Source organism: Hyperolius riggenbachi, chromosome 10, assembly GCF_040937935.1.
Source record: "Hyperolius riggenbachi isolate aHypRig1 chromosome 10, aHypRig1.pri, whole genome shotgun sequence".
In the NCBI taxonomy this organism is placed as follows: Eukaryota; Metazoa; Chordata; class Amphibia; order Anura; family Hyperoliidae; genus Hyperolius; species Hyperolius riggenbachi.
The window spans coordinates 109,623,687-109,642,058 of record NC_090655.1 but is presented as its reverse complement, the minus strand read 5'-3'; the positions used below and the strand labels follow the sequence as shown (position 1 = coordinate 109,642,058).

Sequence of the window (18,372 nt, the reverse complement as noted above, 5' to 3'; positions counted from 1 at the left end):
ATGTCTGACGATATGTCTGATAACGAGGGGGTGAGGCCCTACACATCAGAAGACCTCATCCTACAGGTGCAGCAGGTACCAGCCCTGTGGGACAAGGGGGATGCGGACCACAGCAACATCAAAAATTGCAGAGGCCTGTGGAAAAAAATTGCCAAGCTGTATGTGGAGGACTTTGAGCACTTGAGCAAGAGACAGCAAGGCACAGAGGGTATGTTGACTAGAAGTTTTTGTGGGGGGCTTGTGGTTAGCTTGTGATGTATTCCACTTTTGCTATGGATTTGTGTCACCCACGTGTTGCCCACCCACCTGTTCCCCACCCACCTGTACCCCACCTGTGATGTATCCCACCCACCTGTGATGTATCCCACCCACCTGTACCCCACCTGTGATGTATCCCACCCACCTGTACCCCACCTGTGATGTATCCCACCCACCTGTGATGTATCCCACCCACCTGTGATGTATCCCACCCACCTGTGATGTATCCCACCCACCTGTGATGTATCCCACCCACCTGTACCCCACCTGTGATGTATCCCACCCACCTGTGATGTATCCCACCCACCTGTGATGTATCCCACCCACCTGTACCCCACCTGTGATGTATCCCACCCACCTGTGATGTATCCCACCCACCTGTACCCCACCTGTGATGTATCCCACCCACCTGTACCCCACCTGTGATGTATCCCACCCACCTGTGATGTATCCCACCCACCTGTGATGTATCCCACCCACCTGTACCCCACCTGTGATGTATCCCACCCACCTGTGATGTATCCCACCCACCTGTACCCCACCTGTGATGTATCCCACCCACCTGTGATGTATCCCACCCACCTGTACCCCACCTGTGATGTATCCCACCCACCTGTGATGTATCCCACCCACCTGTGATGTATCCCACCCACCTGTACCCCACCTGTGATGTATCCCACCCACCTGTGATGTATCCCACCCACCTGTGATGTATCCCACCCACCTGTACCCCACCTGTGATGTATCCCACCCACCTGTGATGTATCCCACCCACCTGTGATGTCTCCCACCCACCTGCGATGTACCCCACCTGTGCACATAAAACATACACAATGACCAATTATTAAACATCAATTTATTGTAAAAAATTAAGACATTTAAAATCACTTAAAAACTTGAAACTCCAAAATAAACACATTTCAACAAAACATATTAAAAACCAAACATTCACCCTCGTCCTGGTGGTGTGGTAAAATAAAGTCTCAGTTGGTCCCTGTTCCGCAGTGACACTACCCTTGGCCTGGTTGCATACCTCCGCAGGGGCATTAGTGGAAGCACATTCGGGGGTTCCGGAGTCTCTCTTTCCTCCTGCCGCACAAAGTTGTGGAGGATGCATGCTGCCTTCACCACGACAACTGCGTTGCCCGGTTTCAGCAGCATGGGCGTGTGGAACACCCTCCACTTTGACACCAGGATCCCAAATGTGCACTCCACCATTCTCCTTGCACGGCTCAACCGAGCATTGAAGTGTAGCTGGCTGGCATCAAGTCCCCTGTCTGGGTACGGACGCATTACATGGTCGGACAGGGCGAAGGCCTCGTCCCCCACAAACACATAGGGGTAGGCCGGTGCCCTTGTCCCAGGCCAGGGTCTGTCACGGGGGAGACGCAGTCTGCCTTCCTCCATCAGCCGGCAAAGGGTCGTACGCTGGAAAATTCCAGAGTCATTGGAACTACCGTACGACCCCACGTCCACGTACACAAACTTGTAGTCCGCATCTGCCACTGCCATTAGAACAATGCTGAAGTATTTTTTATAGTTGAAATAATGGCTGCCACTCCCCACGGGTTTCTGAATCCGGATGTGTTTCCCATCCAGTGCGCCAACACAATTAGGAAACTTGCACTCGGTCCAGAAGCCCTGGGCGATCTCCTCCCATTTCGTGGTGTCCGGCACAGGCATGTATCTGGCCCTCAGTCGCGTCCAAAGGATCCTCGAAGTCCTCACGACGATGCCTGCCACCGTGCTCTTCCCAATACGAAATGTGACATGTAGCGATGTATATGTTTGTCCAGTTGCGATGTACCTACAAGAGAAATAATCGAAATCAATTTTTCATGTCGTTACAGGAGAAAGGTTCAAGACAAGGTGGCGCAATATACGTGATGCATACGTGAAATGGCTACGGAAGAAAAAACTTGCCGAACGAAGTGGCAGTGGCGGGGGAAAGCGACAAAAAGACTACCAATTTGCCAAGCAATTGTCTTTCATCAATGCAAGCCTGGAACCTAGACTGTAAGTACCACTACTGTGGGCAGGAACTGAGAGCTCATTTACTACCATGACTTCGGCCATGTATTGCTATAAACTGGCCTCAATTCCCATGGCTAGCGAACTTTTCTCACAAGCTTTATCAAATGTTTGGTAGAAACGGTTGATAAAGTGTTTGCTAGTGTTTGCTAGCTCTGTGAATTGACGCCACATGCTGTTTGGCACACCAATAAATATTGTTTTTATCTACAGGACTGAAGACAATTTGGAGCAAGAGGAACCGACCCAGGAGGCACGGTTCAGCAGTGAGGAGAGCTTGGTGGATGATGACGTCGCCGATGTAACCTATTTCCCCGAGGAGAGGAGTAGGAGGAGGGAGTCCTTAGCTATCCCAGCTCTCTCCTTTGATGATGACTTGGGAGAAGAGAGCTTGGATGTTGAGGTTGCAGGACCGAGTGTGGAAGAAGCTGCACCTCCACAATCGACCGCTATGGAAGCTCCAGGGGAACAAGAACAAAGTGAGGAGCACCGAGAGACTGCAGCACAACCAGCGCGCAGGGCAACCCCGACACAGGCCAGAGGACGGGAAGATGCTGCCACACCACCAGTGAGGACCACCACACCAGTGAGGCGTCGAGGTACCCTCCCCCCAACAAGGAGAGAGACAGAGTCCGAGATGTCCGGGGCTGTCTCCGGACTTCTCGGGATTCTTCAGAGCCACCAAACTCTCATAACCCGGCAGTTGCAAGATGAGGACAGGGGCCATATCATGGAGCAGTACAAGTCCCACATCACTTCACTGCAATGTGAGCTCGACGCTGTACATGGGCACTACAGGGACGAGCTTAAAATGATGCATGAGATGCACAGAGGAGAAATCGACCAACTGCGTGCGCAGCATCATCAGTCGGTGGGCCAGCTGCAGAACATGATGCAGCAAATGCATCAACAAAGCAAGGAACTACTGAAATTGCAGGCACACCCGTGTTTTCACACTGTGATGTCTCTAATACCATATTTGGAAAAGGTGCCTTCCCAAAACATGATGGCGTGCCATTCCACTTTGCTGGAGGTGATCAAACAGCACATGGACACGCCATTATTGCAACCACCAATTTTTAGACCCCCACAACCAACAGCGATGCCCACCTGGCAATCATCACAGATGTACACCGGCTACAGAGGCAGTCAATATGGGCCACCGCTGTCAGGGTCCAGCTCATCCACGACCAGCACCCAAGAGAGTCCAGATTTCCAGGCAGCAACTCCCACCTTTTCTAGTAGTGGTGCCGATACAATTTGAAAAAAAAAGTCAAATTGTTCCTGGACATGCTCCTCTGAATACCTCCGATCCTCGGAGGAAGGATACCATCACAGGGCTTTTTAGCCCAACCTTTTCCCTGCCCCATCTCCTTCAACCAAGGTTCTGAGGTGTTCAGATGACCATGTCAGGGAACTTTTGGTTTTGCTGGACTTGAACTTTAGGGCCTGGTGTCCCCGAAAGACACTACCTGGGTCACAACCTTGTGCCTGTTGCACTGCACCTGTAGTCCTGCACCTGTGCCTTTGATTCCTCTTGTTCCTTACTTTGTTGTTCCTAATCACTTGCACAAGACCCTTGGAGCCATGGGTGAAGGACACCTTGACTGGTCGGTGAGAGGCCTAGCCTTTTCACTGACCTGTGTCCTTCATCCATGGCTCAGAGGGTCCTGTGCCAGTGGTTAGGTTTTTGAAGCACTTCAATTTATTAGGGCCTGGTGTCCCCGAAAGACACTACCTGGGTCACAACCTTGTGCCTGTTGCACTGCACCTGTAGTCATGCACCTCTGCCATCGGTTCCTCTTGCTCCTCAATTTGTTCTTGTTCCTAACCACTTGCACAAGACCCTTTGAACCATGGATGAAGGACACCTTGACTGGTCGGTGAGAGGCCTAGCCTTTTCACTGACCTGTGTCCTTCACCCATGGCTCAGAGGGTCCTGTGCCAGTGGTTAGGTTTTTGAAGCACTTCAATTTATTAGGGCCTGGTGTCCCCAAAAGACACTACCTGGGTCACAACCTTGTGCCTGTTGCACTGCACCTGTAGTCATGCACCTCTGCCATCGGTTCCTCTTGCTCCTCACTTTGTTCTTGTTCCTAACCACTTGCACAAGACCCTTTGAACCATGGATGAAGGACACCTTGACTGGTCGGTGAGAGGCCTAGCCTTTTCACTGACCTGTGTCCTTCACCCATGGCTCAGAGGGTCCTGTGCCAGTGGTTAGGTTTTTGAAGCACTTCAATTTATTAGGGCCTGGTGTCCCCGAAAGACACTACCTGGGTCACAACCTTGTGCCTGTTGCACTGCACCTGTAGTCATGCACCTCTGCCATCAGTTCCTCTTGCTCCTCACTTTGTTCTTGTTCCTAACCACTTGCACAAGACCCTTTGAACCATGGATGAAGGACACCTTGACTGGTCGGTGAGAGGCCTAGCCTTTTCACTGACCTGTGTCCTTCATCCATGGCTCAGAGGGTCCTGTGCCAGTGGTTAGGTTTAGAAGCAATAATAATTTAGGGCCTTTTGTCCCCAAAAGACACTACCTGTAGTCCTGCTCCTCTGCCATCGGTTCCTCTTGCTCCTCACTTTGTTCTTGTTCCTAACCACTTGCACAAGACCCTTGGAGCCATGGATGAAGGACACCTTGACTGGTCGGTGAGAGGCCTAGCCTTTTCACTGACCTGTGTCCTTCACCCATGGCTCAGAGGGTCCTGTGCCAGTGGTTAGGTTTTTGAAGCACTTCAATTTACTAGGGCCTGGTGTCCCCGAAAGACACTACCTGGGTCACAACCTTGTGCCTGTTGCACTGCACCTGTAGTCATGCACCTCTGCCATCGGTTCCTCTTGCTCCTCACTTTGTTCTTGTTCCTAACCACTTGCACAAGACCCTTTGAACCATGGATGAAGGACACCTTGACTGGTCGGTGAGAGGCCTAGCCTTTTCACTGACCTGTGTCCTTCATCCATGGCTCAGAGGGTCCTGTGCCAGTGGTTAGGTTTTTGAAGCACTTCAATTTATTAGGGCCTGGTGTCCCCGAAAGACACTACCTGGGTCACAACCTTGTGCCTGTTGCACTGCACCTGTAGTCATGCACCTCTGCCATCGGTTCCTCTTGCTCCTCACTTTGTTCTTGTTCCTAACCACTTGCACAAGACCCTTTGAACCATGGATGAAGGGCACCTTGACTGGTCGGTGAGAGGCCTAGCCTTTTCACTGACCTGTGTCCTTCACCCATGGCTCAGAGGGTCCTGTGCCAGTGGTTAGGTTTAGAAGCAATAATAATTTAGGGCCTTTTGTCCCCAAAAGACACTACCTGTAGTCCTGCTCCTCTGCCATCGGTTCCTCTTGCTCCTCACTTTGTTCTTGTTCCTAACCACTTGCACAAGACCCTTGGAGCCATGGATGAAGGACACCTTGACTGGTCGGTGAGAGGCCTAGCCTTTTCACTGACCTGTGTCCTTCACCCATGGCTCAGAGGGTCCTGTGCCAGTGGTTAGGTTTTTGAAGCACTTCAATTTATTAGGGCCTGGTGTCCCCGAAAGACACTTGGGCAGCTATGCCCTGCAACTCTTCCAGCACAAAGTTGGTGGTTGGTGTTCCTTAAAACTGACCGGGCTATACCATAGATATGTTATTTTTTTGTCTTCCATGTTGGAAGAATGTTTCCATGTTGGAAAGTGGTTGTTTTTGCAATAAAAAAAATTGTTTTTACATACCTCAGTGTGATGAGTAGTTGTTCTTGTGGTGTGACTGCTCTCCTGAACGTGGTATCCTTCTTCCTAAGGTCATCCTTCACCATCTCCAAAAGGGTATCAAACCTGTCAGGAGATGTAAAGGAAGAAGCTGTAAAGTATGTTGTGGGACAAGGTGTTGGGTGGAGGATGGGTGAGGTGTGTTTACAGAGGTTTGGGAGTGTTGTGGAGGGTGGGGGTGTACTGTATAGCTAGGTATACAGGGGTGTGGGGGTCAGGGTGGTGTGTTTAGCTAGGTATACAGGGATGAGGTGTTGTGGGGGTGAGGGTGGGGTGTTTAGGAATGGTGGGGGTTGGTGTATTTAGGCCTATATACTTACAGGGGAATAGACATCCGAGTGTAGCTGTAGAACTTCTGTGGGTGTCGTCTGAGGTCCCGGTAGAGGGCCTGGAACTCTCCCTTCCTCTGCCTCCTGGCTAGTAGAGGGTGCACCCACCATCTCCTGCGAGGAGCACGCCTTCTCCCCACATAGTAGTAGGTAAACAACAGGAAGGAGAGAATTCCCAGGTAATAAGCGTAAAAAATGACTGGATCCATGGTCCCAACTGCTGTCTCTGTATCCAAGGATGGTCTCCACACGTCCAGCTGTCTCCAACAATGACCCCAGAGCTTCTGCTGACCTCCCAGAACCCCAGATATTTATACAGGTTGTTATCTCTTTAAGAATCCGGATCCGGACCGCAACCGTGTTCATACCGCACGGAAACCGTATGCAACCGGACCGGATCCGGACAGGAACCGTACGGTTCAGGTCCGATCCAGCTCCGGTGCGGTCCGGACATCCGGTGCGGTTTTCGCAAAACCGCAAGTGTGAACGGGGCCTTAGACGTGAGGCCTGGTGGATGGACCGACTGGGCACGCAGCTACCGAATGGTCTGAACAACGATTTTAGCCTCAAGTGTTTTCTGTAACACTATAGCTGTTCTCTAAGGATAGGGTTAAATTGTGAATCCAAGTTTGTGCCCACCCACTGATGTCATAAGGGGTGTGTTTTTTTTCACAGTCTGTTATATATGGAGTATATGTTCACCAGTTGGATTAAGCAGTTGAGAAAGGGCTCTCCGCCCGAAACGTCGTGCTAGTCTGTTTATGCTGTATAACCGCTGTAAATAAACAATATTTTGGAGTATCTCCTGGTTTGGATTGATCGAGTCTGGATTGGTATCACAAATTGAAATAACGGCTTTCACCAACTGCCAAGCAAACCATGTCTCCCTCTGTGAATAGGAGTCTCAGTAACTGAACATTCCATATAGGTCACCTGGCAGAACTGAAGTTGTCACCACCAGTGATAAATATGAGAATGTAAATCAGGGAGAGGAATGCTTTTCAATGGGAAACCAATTACTAAATAATGTATAAATTAATATTGTAAAAATAAACAATTGTATTAATTACATTATGTTCACTACAGTTAGTCTTTTAAGGGACCTGGGTTCAAAACTTACAAATAGCAAGCGGCTACCACAACATAAACGAGACTGTTGGTGTCACATATGGCAATTGGGTTAAGCCCCTCTGCCGGCGTCAAGGCCAATTTTCTAGAGGGGTCTCTACCCTAATGGTGGATGCATCCTTATCTTACACATACAACAGCCTCAATTCACTAAGATCATGCTAGAGATAATAAGGCAAGAGAAAACTTACCACCACACAGTGAGAGAGCTATCTTATCTCTTCATTCCTTAAGTTACCTCCTCTATAGTTAAGTTACCTCCTCTGTATTTATTTTCACACGCAGTTAATTAACAGCCTGTCTTTAACTTTAGAATTCTGGAGTTATTTTAAGGATTAAAGAGTTAACTTAAAGACAGAAGAGTTAACTTTAGGCTTGCCAGAGGTAAAATGCTTCCTGAATACTACATGCCTCATCACCATGGTAACAACTCTAGAAACGTTATTAAAGACAGGAGATAAGCTTAGTGAATTGAGGCCAATGACAAGACAAAACATTTACATCACGCTTTTCTCCTGGCAGATCCAAAGCACCAGAGCTGCAGCCACCAGGGCGCTTTCTATAGGAAGTAGCAGTGTTAGGGAGTCTTGCACAAGGACTCCTACTGAATAGGTGCTGACTTTTTGAATAGGAAGAGCCGAGATTCTATCCCAGATCTCCTGTGTCAGAGGCAGAGCCCTTATACCAGCCAGCGTATCCATGATTGGACATGTTTGATATAGGATACAAAGCCTGAGAACAGATTTACCTGAGGTAGCCCACAGGGACACGAACCCCTAACCTTGTAGGGTGCAGTCTGACATCAATCAATACACAGCAAACTAATAACTATCATAGGAGGCGCTCACAGGGCTGGGCAAACACACAGAGTAAAATTTAAAGAGATATCGGTCCAAAACTCAAGTATAGCCAGCGGCTAACACAACATCCAAAAATAAACAAAATTATTGGTCCCTACAGTAATGGTGGATGTTGCGTTAGCTGCTGGCTATTTGTGAGTTTGGAGCAGAGATCACTTTAAATTTTGCTGTGTTTATTTGCCCAGCCTTGTGAGTTCCTCATATGATGGTTATTAGCCTGATTGAGCGACTGCCATCTTTATGCTGTGAATTAATCTATTCATGCCACATGCATTACCATAGCAATGCTGATAGAGTAAGTGTTCTGCTGGCGTTAGGAATGGCACAATTGCCATGCGCTACATTATACCGCCCACCACCTGCTCAGTGGTCTTCTGTGTCCCCATGTGGAACCCCAGCATGTCCTAATATACATGGCGTGGCCATATATGTTACTTGAAGGGCTATGCCCTGAGACTCAGACATCTTGGCTTCTTCTACTTAGTCCTCTGCACTAATGTCAAGTGCCAAGGGATGCATGATCAGTTGGGGGGGACGGGGCGTGCTGGGATCATGGTAATCTGGAGGGAAGGGGCTGAGTCAGTGCTGCACTATGGGACAGCAGCTTACTGCAGCCAATTCCAGGATCTGGAGGAGGAGCCACAGATAAAAAAAACTGCAAAGGTAAAACAGTGTTTTCTTCATGCGAATGTTTTTTGTGTGAACGATTTTATGGAAAATACCTTTGTAGGGGACATCAGGGCAGGGTCCTGGATGGGAGGTATATTTACCCATTATTTGGGCTGTGCTAACTTTAAGTCAGATATGTATCTGGGAAGGAGTCCTGGGATAATTTGGCAGCAATCCAGGTTGCTGTCTTTCTTTAGAATTTCCAGGGCCGAATTCTGGATTGGGATGGAAGAAACAGGGTGGGCCTTCCCATTCCACCGAGGTACATACCTGGCTTTTGCAGCAGCAGAGTAAAACTCTGCAAATTTGCATGTAGAGGATGCACAGGTGAATGGTGGGGGAGGACTTTGTGCATGGAGCAAGTATGCTGCTGACCTCCTTGGAAGTGTGTTTGAAGGCACTGGGTAAAGCCAAGCCATACTGCGAAGTTGCCTGAAAATGGACTGATTTGCGTTATTTGGACTTTTCCAACACTAGGCACTCTGCAAAGCTGATGAAGGCTGTTTGTTTTCAATTCATGCTGAAGAGAAGCGGTTTTGATTTGACTTTAACAATAAGAATCTGTGTACTACGAGCTGGCTGCAATCCCCTCTCAAAGTCACACCTTGTTTGCCTCCCAAAAATTGCAAACAGGCAAGATGAATATAGATCTACTTTACAGACACTTATCTACATATTGGCTCAGACAGCCACAGCTGGAGAGAAAAAAGATTCAATCTACACTGTTTCATTTATGAACAATTGTGTGCAGTGAATGGTAAAGCAACTGTTGTGACAACGTTATATGTATTTATCTTCATACTTTCCTGTCAAATCTGCAAAATGAAAGGCTTGTATGTCATGTAGAAAATGAAAGGCTTGGGTGACATATACATTTCATTAAGAGGATAGAATAAAAACACTTGTGAAAACAAAGATGGTTTCTGTAAATGAAATGATGACAAGTGACAAGGAGAACAATACCTCCATAGCTGTAGAAAGCATCCTTTTCTTTTACACACACAATGGTTCCTAAGATGTCAACCTGCTTGATAGGATGGCCTTTGTACAGAAAGATACCTATGAAAAGTAAATAATCATTAGCACATAATGAATGATGGCAGATTTTTATGAAATGCTGTCAAAGTTGATCGTCTGGTAATAGGTTTTATAATTATGTAGTCTGTCTAGCAATGACTGAGCTACTATACAATTATACAGGGGTACATTTAAAACACACACTGTCAAAAATACATTTTAATAAATGTGATTATAGTAATATGTTATTTTTTATTTACAATTTTCACAATATATGCGAGCATCAGTAAGCAGGCCTAAAAAGTACATACACACGCACAAATATTTTCCCCGGCAGGGATTGAGGCTCGATGCCTATGACAATAGTTCAAATCATAGTTCTGTACAGACAAATCACTAGCCTACATGCTAGTGTACTGCTATTATAGAGGGGTGCATGATGGAGCAGCATGGATCTGGCAAGGTGAATAGGAGAACAATGCCCTTGGCCTGCTCTCAGCCAACATGATCTACCAGTCTGATCTCTCACTGATGCATCAAAATGGATCAGGGGCCACTGTACATACGCTAGATTCTGGGCAGACAGCCCTGATTGAGTGAGTGGGACTTTGTCCATTACAATTAACCATTACAGTTGGTCAACAGGCATACAATTTATAATGTACATCCAGTGAACTGGCAATATAGTCCCACTGAACTCTTGCTAGTTAGTTAGTATGGCATGTCATATGGTAGACCTTGTTCACACTTTGTGTGTTGCAATGCATAAACGTTATAAGGCAGGAGTATAACAACTCGTAGTGCATCAGTTACAATGCACACATTACTTATACCAGTCTCAGAAAAACATTATTAGTCTGTTAATGCATGTTCTTTTACACCTTGCAGGTTACTATTTATGCTTTTTACTCAAGAGCTGAATAATTCCTGAACAAGTGAAATTCTCTTTCACGAAACGAGTCAAGCTTATGTCCGGCCATAAAGAGAAGCTGTCAGCCATACTATGTCAGAAAAAAACACATATATAAGTGGATAAATACTTGCTCTACTTACATAACATATGTATTGCACTGTCCATATTTTGATTTAAGTGATTTTTCTATAGTAAAAAAAGAGAAGATCCTCCTTAGGATTCTCCATTTTAACTGTGTCTATCTTGAAGCCAATCCTGATGTCATTTCCTCCCCTACTCTCCTCTGCCTGATTGTGTATGTATTGCTCGCCCTCCTCCCAGGCACTCCCACCTTTTTTTTTTTAGGCGCTCCAAGCTTTGCACCTTGGCTACCCAGACACTGCTTTATTTGATCTGAGGAAGCGGACTGTGCTCTATGAAACACGTTTTCATTTTTGTGTCTGATTATTGAAATGTCTTCCCTATATTGGCATTGCCCCTTCTTTTTAGAGGTATGCCATATTATATTTATTACATCCATATTTTTTGGGGCGCCTTCTCCCTCCCAGTGATATTGTTTACAGCCCCCTAGCTATTAGAGGTTGCTGTCAATTGTTTGTTTTGTGTACCTAAACAATCGTTTTTTCTGGAGTGCGACCCATAAATTTGAAGACAAAGAGCCCGAGTGGGGACGGTATTTCCTCACTTGATTTTATACTGTGGTTGCTGGTCTTGCAACCCACCTTTGTGAGTACCTCATCACTTTGTATTTATCCAGAACTTGATATTAATATACTACACCATAAGGGTCTCCTGGTCTCTCTCTGTGTTTTTCCTGTATCCGTAGGAAGTCTTGGGACTCCTCTGGAATACACACCTCCTCTCAATAGGAGAGGGTGGGGAGGAGCCAGAGCCAGGAGAGAGGAACAACGCCACTTGGATTAAATTAATTTTGGCAGGACACAAATCCATTTTGGGCATTGGCCACAGTGAAAAGGCCACTTCTAGTTTTGACCGGCCAGAACCCGAAGTGGACAGACTTCTGGTTCTGGCCGTAACATATACAGTAAACTGCATTAAGCAGAATAACGTGCATAAAATCTTACCGCACCAAGAGCAGAATGCAATGCATTACATGCAATGTATTGCAGTCCACTCATCTTATGCTTGTTATTCTGCTTAACGCAGTTTAGTACATAAGAGTGAATAAGACATTAATATCAAAATTGGTCTTGTTCTCAAATCCTGCCTGATACTTTGGTTTTATATATTTTCTTAATGATAAAATGCTCCTCACCAGTGATGTGAACTGGTAAGGGGTTCATTTGTCAAATTGCTGCAGGCCTTACAGTGCAAACCTCATTTCTGCTCACACTATGAAGAGACCAAGATCTTGACCAACAATGCACCTTTCCTCAGGACCTACCACCACATGTGTGGAATAGTTAAAGGGACCCTGAGCAAACGCTGTGCGTATGCATATAAGCATATCCACGTGTATTTGGTAAAGAAGATACACCGACCTGCCCTTATCCAAGCACTCCTGCTCCTGTGCTGGCTGCTATAAATTACATTGTAATTGGCGACTCTTACCCAGAACAGTGTGACTTTGCGGGTCCTCTGTGCATGTGCAGGCTTCCAGGCTTCTTCCTCCCCTCTGTGCGTGAACCGCAATATGACGTGCATCAAAGGAAGGGGGAAGAAGCCAGGAAGCCTGCGCATGCACAGAGAGGACCTGCAGTCTTCCTATTCCGGGTCACAATGCAACAATGTCAGAGTCACTGATTACAATGTAATTTATAGCGGCCAGCCCAGGAGCAGGAGAGTTTAGATAAGGGCCAGTGAGTGTCTCCTCTTTACCAAATAGACATGGGTATGCTTATATTCTTTTATGCATACTCACAGCGTCTGCACAGGGTCCCTTTAACCCCGCCTCTCCTATGGACCTCTTGTCGTTAACATGGACAAAGGAGCTTTGCAAGGGAGGGGAAAGGACAATATGTCAGGAACCGGCCTGCAGAGACAGGTACCGACTAGGGTTTGACCAGATCGAGAGGGGAAGCAGCCTTTTTCAGACTAACACAAGGATGCCAACCCTCAACAACACTTCACTCTGCCACCACTAGCACCTGCTAGATACTTCAACCATTCCCACTCTGCTGTCCAGTGGCCTGTACTCAGTCCAGCGTTTTCGTACGAGTCAGCGTTGCACTTTAGGCCAGAATACGACAACGCCACACACCCAATGCAATCACACGGTAGCAAGGCACAATCCCAGCATTACAATCAGGCACCGAACTTGTAACACAAATTACACTGCAGTCTCTCTCTAGAAAGGTGAGCTCTGCTAGTACATCAGAAGTCAGGCTTATTAACCACTTCAGCCTTCAGTCGTTTTCACTTTATGCATCCGAGCAATGTTCACCTCCCATTCATTAGCCTATAACTTTATCACTACTTATCAGAATGAACTGATCTAGATCTTGTTTTTTCCGCCACCAATGAGGCTTTCTTTGGGTGGTACATTTTGCTAAGAGCCACTTTACTGTAAATGCATTTTAACAGGAAGAATAAGAGAAAAACGGAAAAAATTCATTATTTCTCAGTTTTCAGCCATTATAGTTTTAAAATAATACATGCCTCCATAATTAAAACTCACGTATTGTATTTGCCCATATGTCCGGGTTATTACACCGTTAAAATTATGTCCCTATAACCATGTATGGCGACAATATTTTATTTGGAAATAAAGGTGCATTTTTTCCGTTTTGCATCGATCACTATTTACAAGTTTAAAATAAAAAAAAAGTATAGAAATATTTCATCTTTACATTGATATTTAAAAAGTTTAGACCCTTAGGTAAATATTTACATGTTTTTTAATTTTTATTATTGCAATGTTTTTTTTTTTTCATATTAAACATTTTATTTGGGTATTTTTTGGGAGGGTGGGAGGTAAACAGAACTTTTATAATGTAAATGTGTGTTAAGATTTTTTTTTTTTTTTTACTTTTAGTTGTAGTTTTACTTTTTGGCCACAAGATGGCGGCCATGAGTTTGTTTACATGACGTCACTCTGAGCGTAACATACGCTTAGAGGGACGTATGGGGGACGCAACAGCCAGAAAAAGCGGAGCTTCTGAGAGAAGCTGTCGCTTTTTCTGCGGGGGAGAAGGATCAGTGATCGGGCACCATAGCCCGATTCACTGATTCGTGGGTTAACGATCCGCGGCCGGGAGCACGCGTGCACGCGCGCGATCGGCCGTGGGAGCGCGCGGACGCGCACATGGCCTCCTGGGCGTAGCTACTACGTCCAGGAGGCCAAAGTAGTTAAATAAAGATTTAATATTCCAAAAAGTGGAACAGTGCAGAAAGAAATATATACAAAATATTTTCAAAAAACACTGTATAAGCTACAAAGACACACAACAAGACAGTTTGCCTAAATAAGAACGGGAATTAAAACAAAAATTTAACTTTTACCAGCGCAAAGAACCAACTTGTTCATGGAAGGACACGGGCCTGATTGGATCAGGGACCTCTCTCTAGCTCAGCGCTACCTTCAGGAGAAGATTTCAGCTCTTCTCTTGGAGAGCCTTCTCCATGTCATGGACAATACTGGCTGGCATTGTCTGACTGGCTTAGCTGTTCAGGAAATAACAGCTGGTATGGGAGAAGAGGTCTAAAAGGATTGGAGTGGGGTTTGGGCTATGGCGGTTACCTTTTTTAAACCATTAAGAGTAAAAAAAACTATTAAAATGTGCAAAAAGGTGCATTTTGAAACAAACAATGGGCCTGATGCACTAACTAGTGGTAATGTTGCTGTGCAAAGACAGCGCACAGCAATATTACCAGTACTGCCACAGGCAGTGTACTGCGAGTTACTCTATTACCGCAACCTGTGGTACTCAAGTACAGCAAGCGTTGCTAGGGTAATGCACGTTAGCGTAGCATCACTCATGTTACTCAAGTAAAGTGGGTCGTACTAACAGTGTAACTAGCAGCACACTGCCTGCAGCAGTACCGGTAATATTGCTGTGCGCTAACTCTTCACAGCAATATTACCGCTAGTTAGTGCATCAGACCCGATATGTCTTATTACTTGTTTAGCGCACACCTGTCTATATTTTTAGGTTAAATAGCACCTCTCCATTACTTTAATTGTTAACAAAATAGCACCTTTCCACATAATTCACTACATGAATTTGGTGAAAAGAACTTGATGAGAAAAGAATGTCAAACTAAGTTCGTGCCATATTACTTTCCTTTTTAACAATACAAGTTGCCTGGCAGTCCTGCTGATCTCTTTGGCTGCAGTAGTGTCTTGCTCACACCAGAAAAAAGAGAGAGAGAAAATGCTTGTTCAGGGTTTAGGACTGAAAGTATTAGAGGCCAGGATCAGTAGGACAGCCAGGCAACTGGCAGCCTCCATATCACTCTCACATCGGGTTCACTTTAATATTTTGCAGTGCTAATTGTATCAAGCAATTTGGAAACTGCATGAATAAAAAAACAGGAGTTCATTATGCTTGCAACTGTGGCATTTCTATCAGGCCCAGGGTCATGTTTATCACAGTTGTTGTTATTTTCCCCCAGCCAGCTACCCCATTGAAATCGTCAGACTCCAGCTGACATTTTCCAGGGCTGGGCTGAATGTAATTAGCGGTTATGTGGAAATAATGACAGTTCCTAGAGCTGAAATTTTTGATACGCACAACTTTATTTACAGTGACAGACCATATCTATTCATTATGACTTCATACATGTGTAACTCTATTAGGCCTTGTTGCAACTGTAGCATTTACCAAGCCACTGCCATCCACAGAAGAGTGACTTACCTTGTACTTGTTTAGATTCCTTTAGTTCTAAAATATCCTTGATGTATAACCTGGCATAAGCCAGAAATACCGGATCAAAGCCCCATAAAAGTGAGTGTGTCTCTTCCATAGAACTTGGCTGCACTCAGTGACCTAGATAGAAAACAGACATATGAGGCCAGGTGTACAGAAACTATTGTTAAAGCCATATTTCGACTTTCAATTCAAGCTGATATTTCATGCATTTTGTTTAAAAGGCAATTCCAGTTTTCTACAAAATACAGTATAACATATATTATCACTATATTATCACTGTACAAGTCATTTTTGCAGCATAATGCCCTTAAAAAGTGTACCTGACATCTCAGTATAAAAAGATTTTATACTGACCCGGGGCTTCCTCCAGCCCCATGAGCACTGATGTGTCCCTCACCATCCTCCCGAAGCCACCGTTCGGCCACAATTGGTTATGGTAATCTGGCTCAGTTGTGACAGTCAGCTCTTCTTTGAGGGGAAGGGCAGCACATGCGCAGAAGAGCTGACTGGTGCGACTTAGCCACATTACCAAGACTATTGCGGCCAAACGGAGGCACCCGGAAGGACGGCGAGGGACGCATCCATGCCTATGGGGCTGGAGGAAGCCCAGTGGTGAGCATAAAATCTTTTTATACCAAGATCTCAGGTTTACTTTAAAGAGGAGCTGTTAGGTATAGGGTCTCAGAGAAAATAAACACATATATCAGTAGCTAAAGATTGGCTGTACTTACATTACATATGCATTTCACTGTCCACGTTTGGATTTCACAGAATTTGTATATAGTATATGCAGAGATAGATGCTCCTGCCAGCTCATGGCAGGCTCCATGTTTTTCTGTCAAATGTGTCGTCATGTCCTGCCTGCTTCCTGATCACAGAAAAGCTCGTACTGAATAACACAGTGTGCAGTGAATATTAATGAGCCATGTGGCTAGGAACAATAGCTGACTCCTGCAGTGTACTCTGCCCTGAGATTTATCAGTGCTACGCGCTGGACTGATTACAAGCTGCTGTAACGTCTCATTAGCAGCTGAGGGGAGGGCCCCAGAATGCTTTGCAGTATAGTATGCGGCTTGCGTCCTCTTGGGTCTAATTAGCTTTGCTGATAAGCACACATCAAAGGTAAGAGAGATTTTTATCTTCACTAATGCCTTTCTGGCTTCCTTCTAAACTGTTTAACACAGGAGAATAGAGGTTTAAATTAGCTTCTGCAGCCTGACAGTTACTCTTTAAAGGAAACTGAAAAAAATGCCCAGTTACTTACCTGCCCCCTGAAGTCTTCCTGGTCCATTGCCGTGATCTTGTGCTGCTCGGTTCCCCCAGTGTCAACCTCCGAATGCTGGATGTGCAGCCCCCTGCTATGCGCCTCCTACAATACGCTCCCGTAGCTGAAATTGTTCAACTGCTACTGTGCATGCGTAGTACGCTCCTGGCTACGGAAGCGCTATCGAGAAGGTGCACGTCCATGCCGCACATGTGCAGTGGTGGGTGATTTACAAAGTCTCCCAGCTTTTGGAGGGGAACAGCAGAGAAATGGCGCAGTGCGGAATGAAGTTGAGGGACCAGGAAGAAGAAGAAGTAACTGGCCAATTTTGTTTCAGTGAAGTATCCCTTTAAATATTAATTATGTTTCAACTCTGTGTCTTTTTAGAGACTTGCTGGAAACCATGACGACAGCATACAGTTTGGTGTAAAAAATTCTCCATTATTTAGTCTCATGTAAAGGATACCTGGCCCTAAGCAAAGCCAGCAAAGGGAAGCACAGAGGTATGTTCATGCTGCATCCACAAACCTCTGTGCATTCTTCAATTTGACATTTAGCTACAGTCAAACGGACAAAAAGAGGTAGGTTTGCTACAATGTTTCCGGGAGGATGGGAAGGTGCTAAAAGGGAACAGCACAGCAAGCCTGCCTATTCCCAAAGATCATTTCACACAGCAAATGTTAGCATTACAGGATAAAAATAGTTACACATTTGCATTCAGACTTACAGTACTCCATTAAGTACCATTGCATTCAATGGGAATTACATATTTAGTTTGTACGTTTTATAAATATTTTTTCATGTTGAAAAAGTATCAATGAACTGTTTTAAACACTCTCTCTAGCAGGCAGCTGACTCATCTATTTCAATGAGTCTGGGGGTAACCAGAGAGACATTTTTCCTTTTTTCACAGCTTTAAGGAAATAGTGCAATCTTTAAACACAAAACAATGCCTAGCAGAATAAGCTAATCATTGTTGCTACAGAAAAGGTTTGTAAAAAAACTTTCTTAAAGTGAACCTCCGGACTAAAAATCTACTCAGCAGAACTGAAAAGGCTTGGTGTTTCTTTAACAGTTTCACAGCATCAGAACTTTGTTTTTCTTACTAAAGCATCATTTTTAGCTGCATTTTTAGCTAAGCTCCACCCATCAAAGAAAAAAAGCCCGGGCTTTTTTTCCCTGATGCTGTGCAGAGCATGATGGGATTTCCTATGTTATTGTTCATGTTGCCTAGCAACTGGGAGAGGTGCTTAGGACACAGGACAGTTGGAACTGTGTCTCATGCTCCCTGTCACCTCCTTTCAACCAAAAAGATGGCT

The 18,372-nt window shown here is 45.4% G+C and overlaps 1 protein-coding gene across 6 annotated transcripts in view; it reads right to left on the bottom strand.

Annotated features, from left to right (window-relative positions):
• The window catches only part of STN1 (STN1 subunit of CST complex), a 114,900-nt gene that overhangs the window by 53,660 nt on the left and 42,868 nt on the right, over positions 1 to 18,372 (bottom strand). For all 6 annotated transcript variants that reach the window (XM_068256720.1, XM_068256722.1, XM_068256719.1 and 3 more), the window contains 2 exons: positions 15,775 to 15,906; positions 9,991 to 10,086 (listed from right to left, as the gene is read on the bottom strand). In XM_068256720.1, the coding sequence (XP_068112821.1) occupies positions 9,991 to 10,086; positions 15,775 to 15,883 (205 nt within the window). In that variant the 5' untranslated portion in view covers positions 15,884 to 15,906. The remainder of the gene's footprint in view (positions 1 to 9,990; positions 10,087 to 15,774; positions 15,907 to 18,372) is intronic.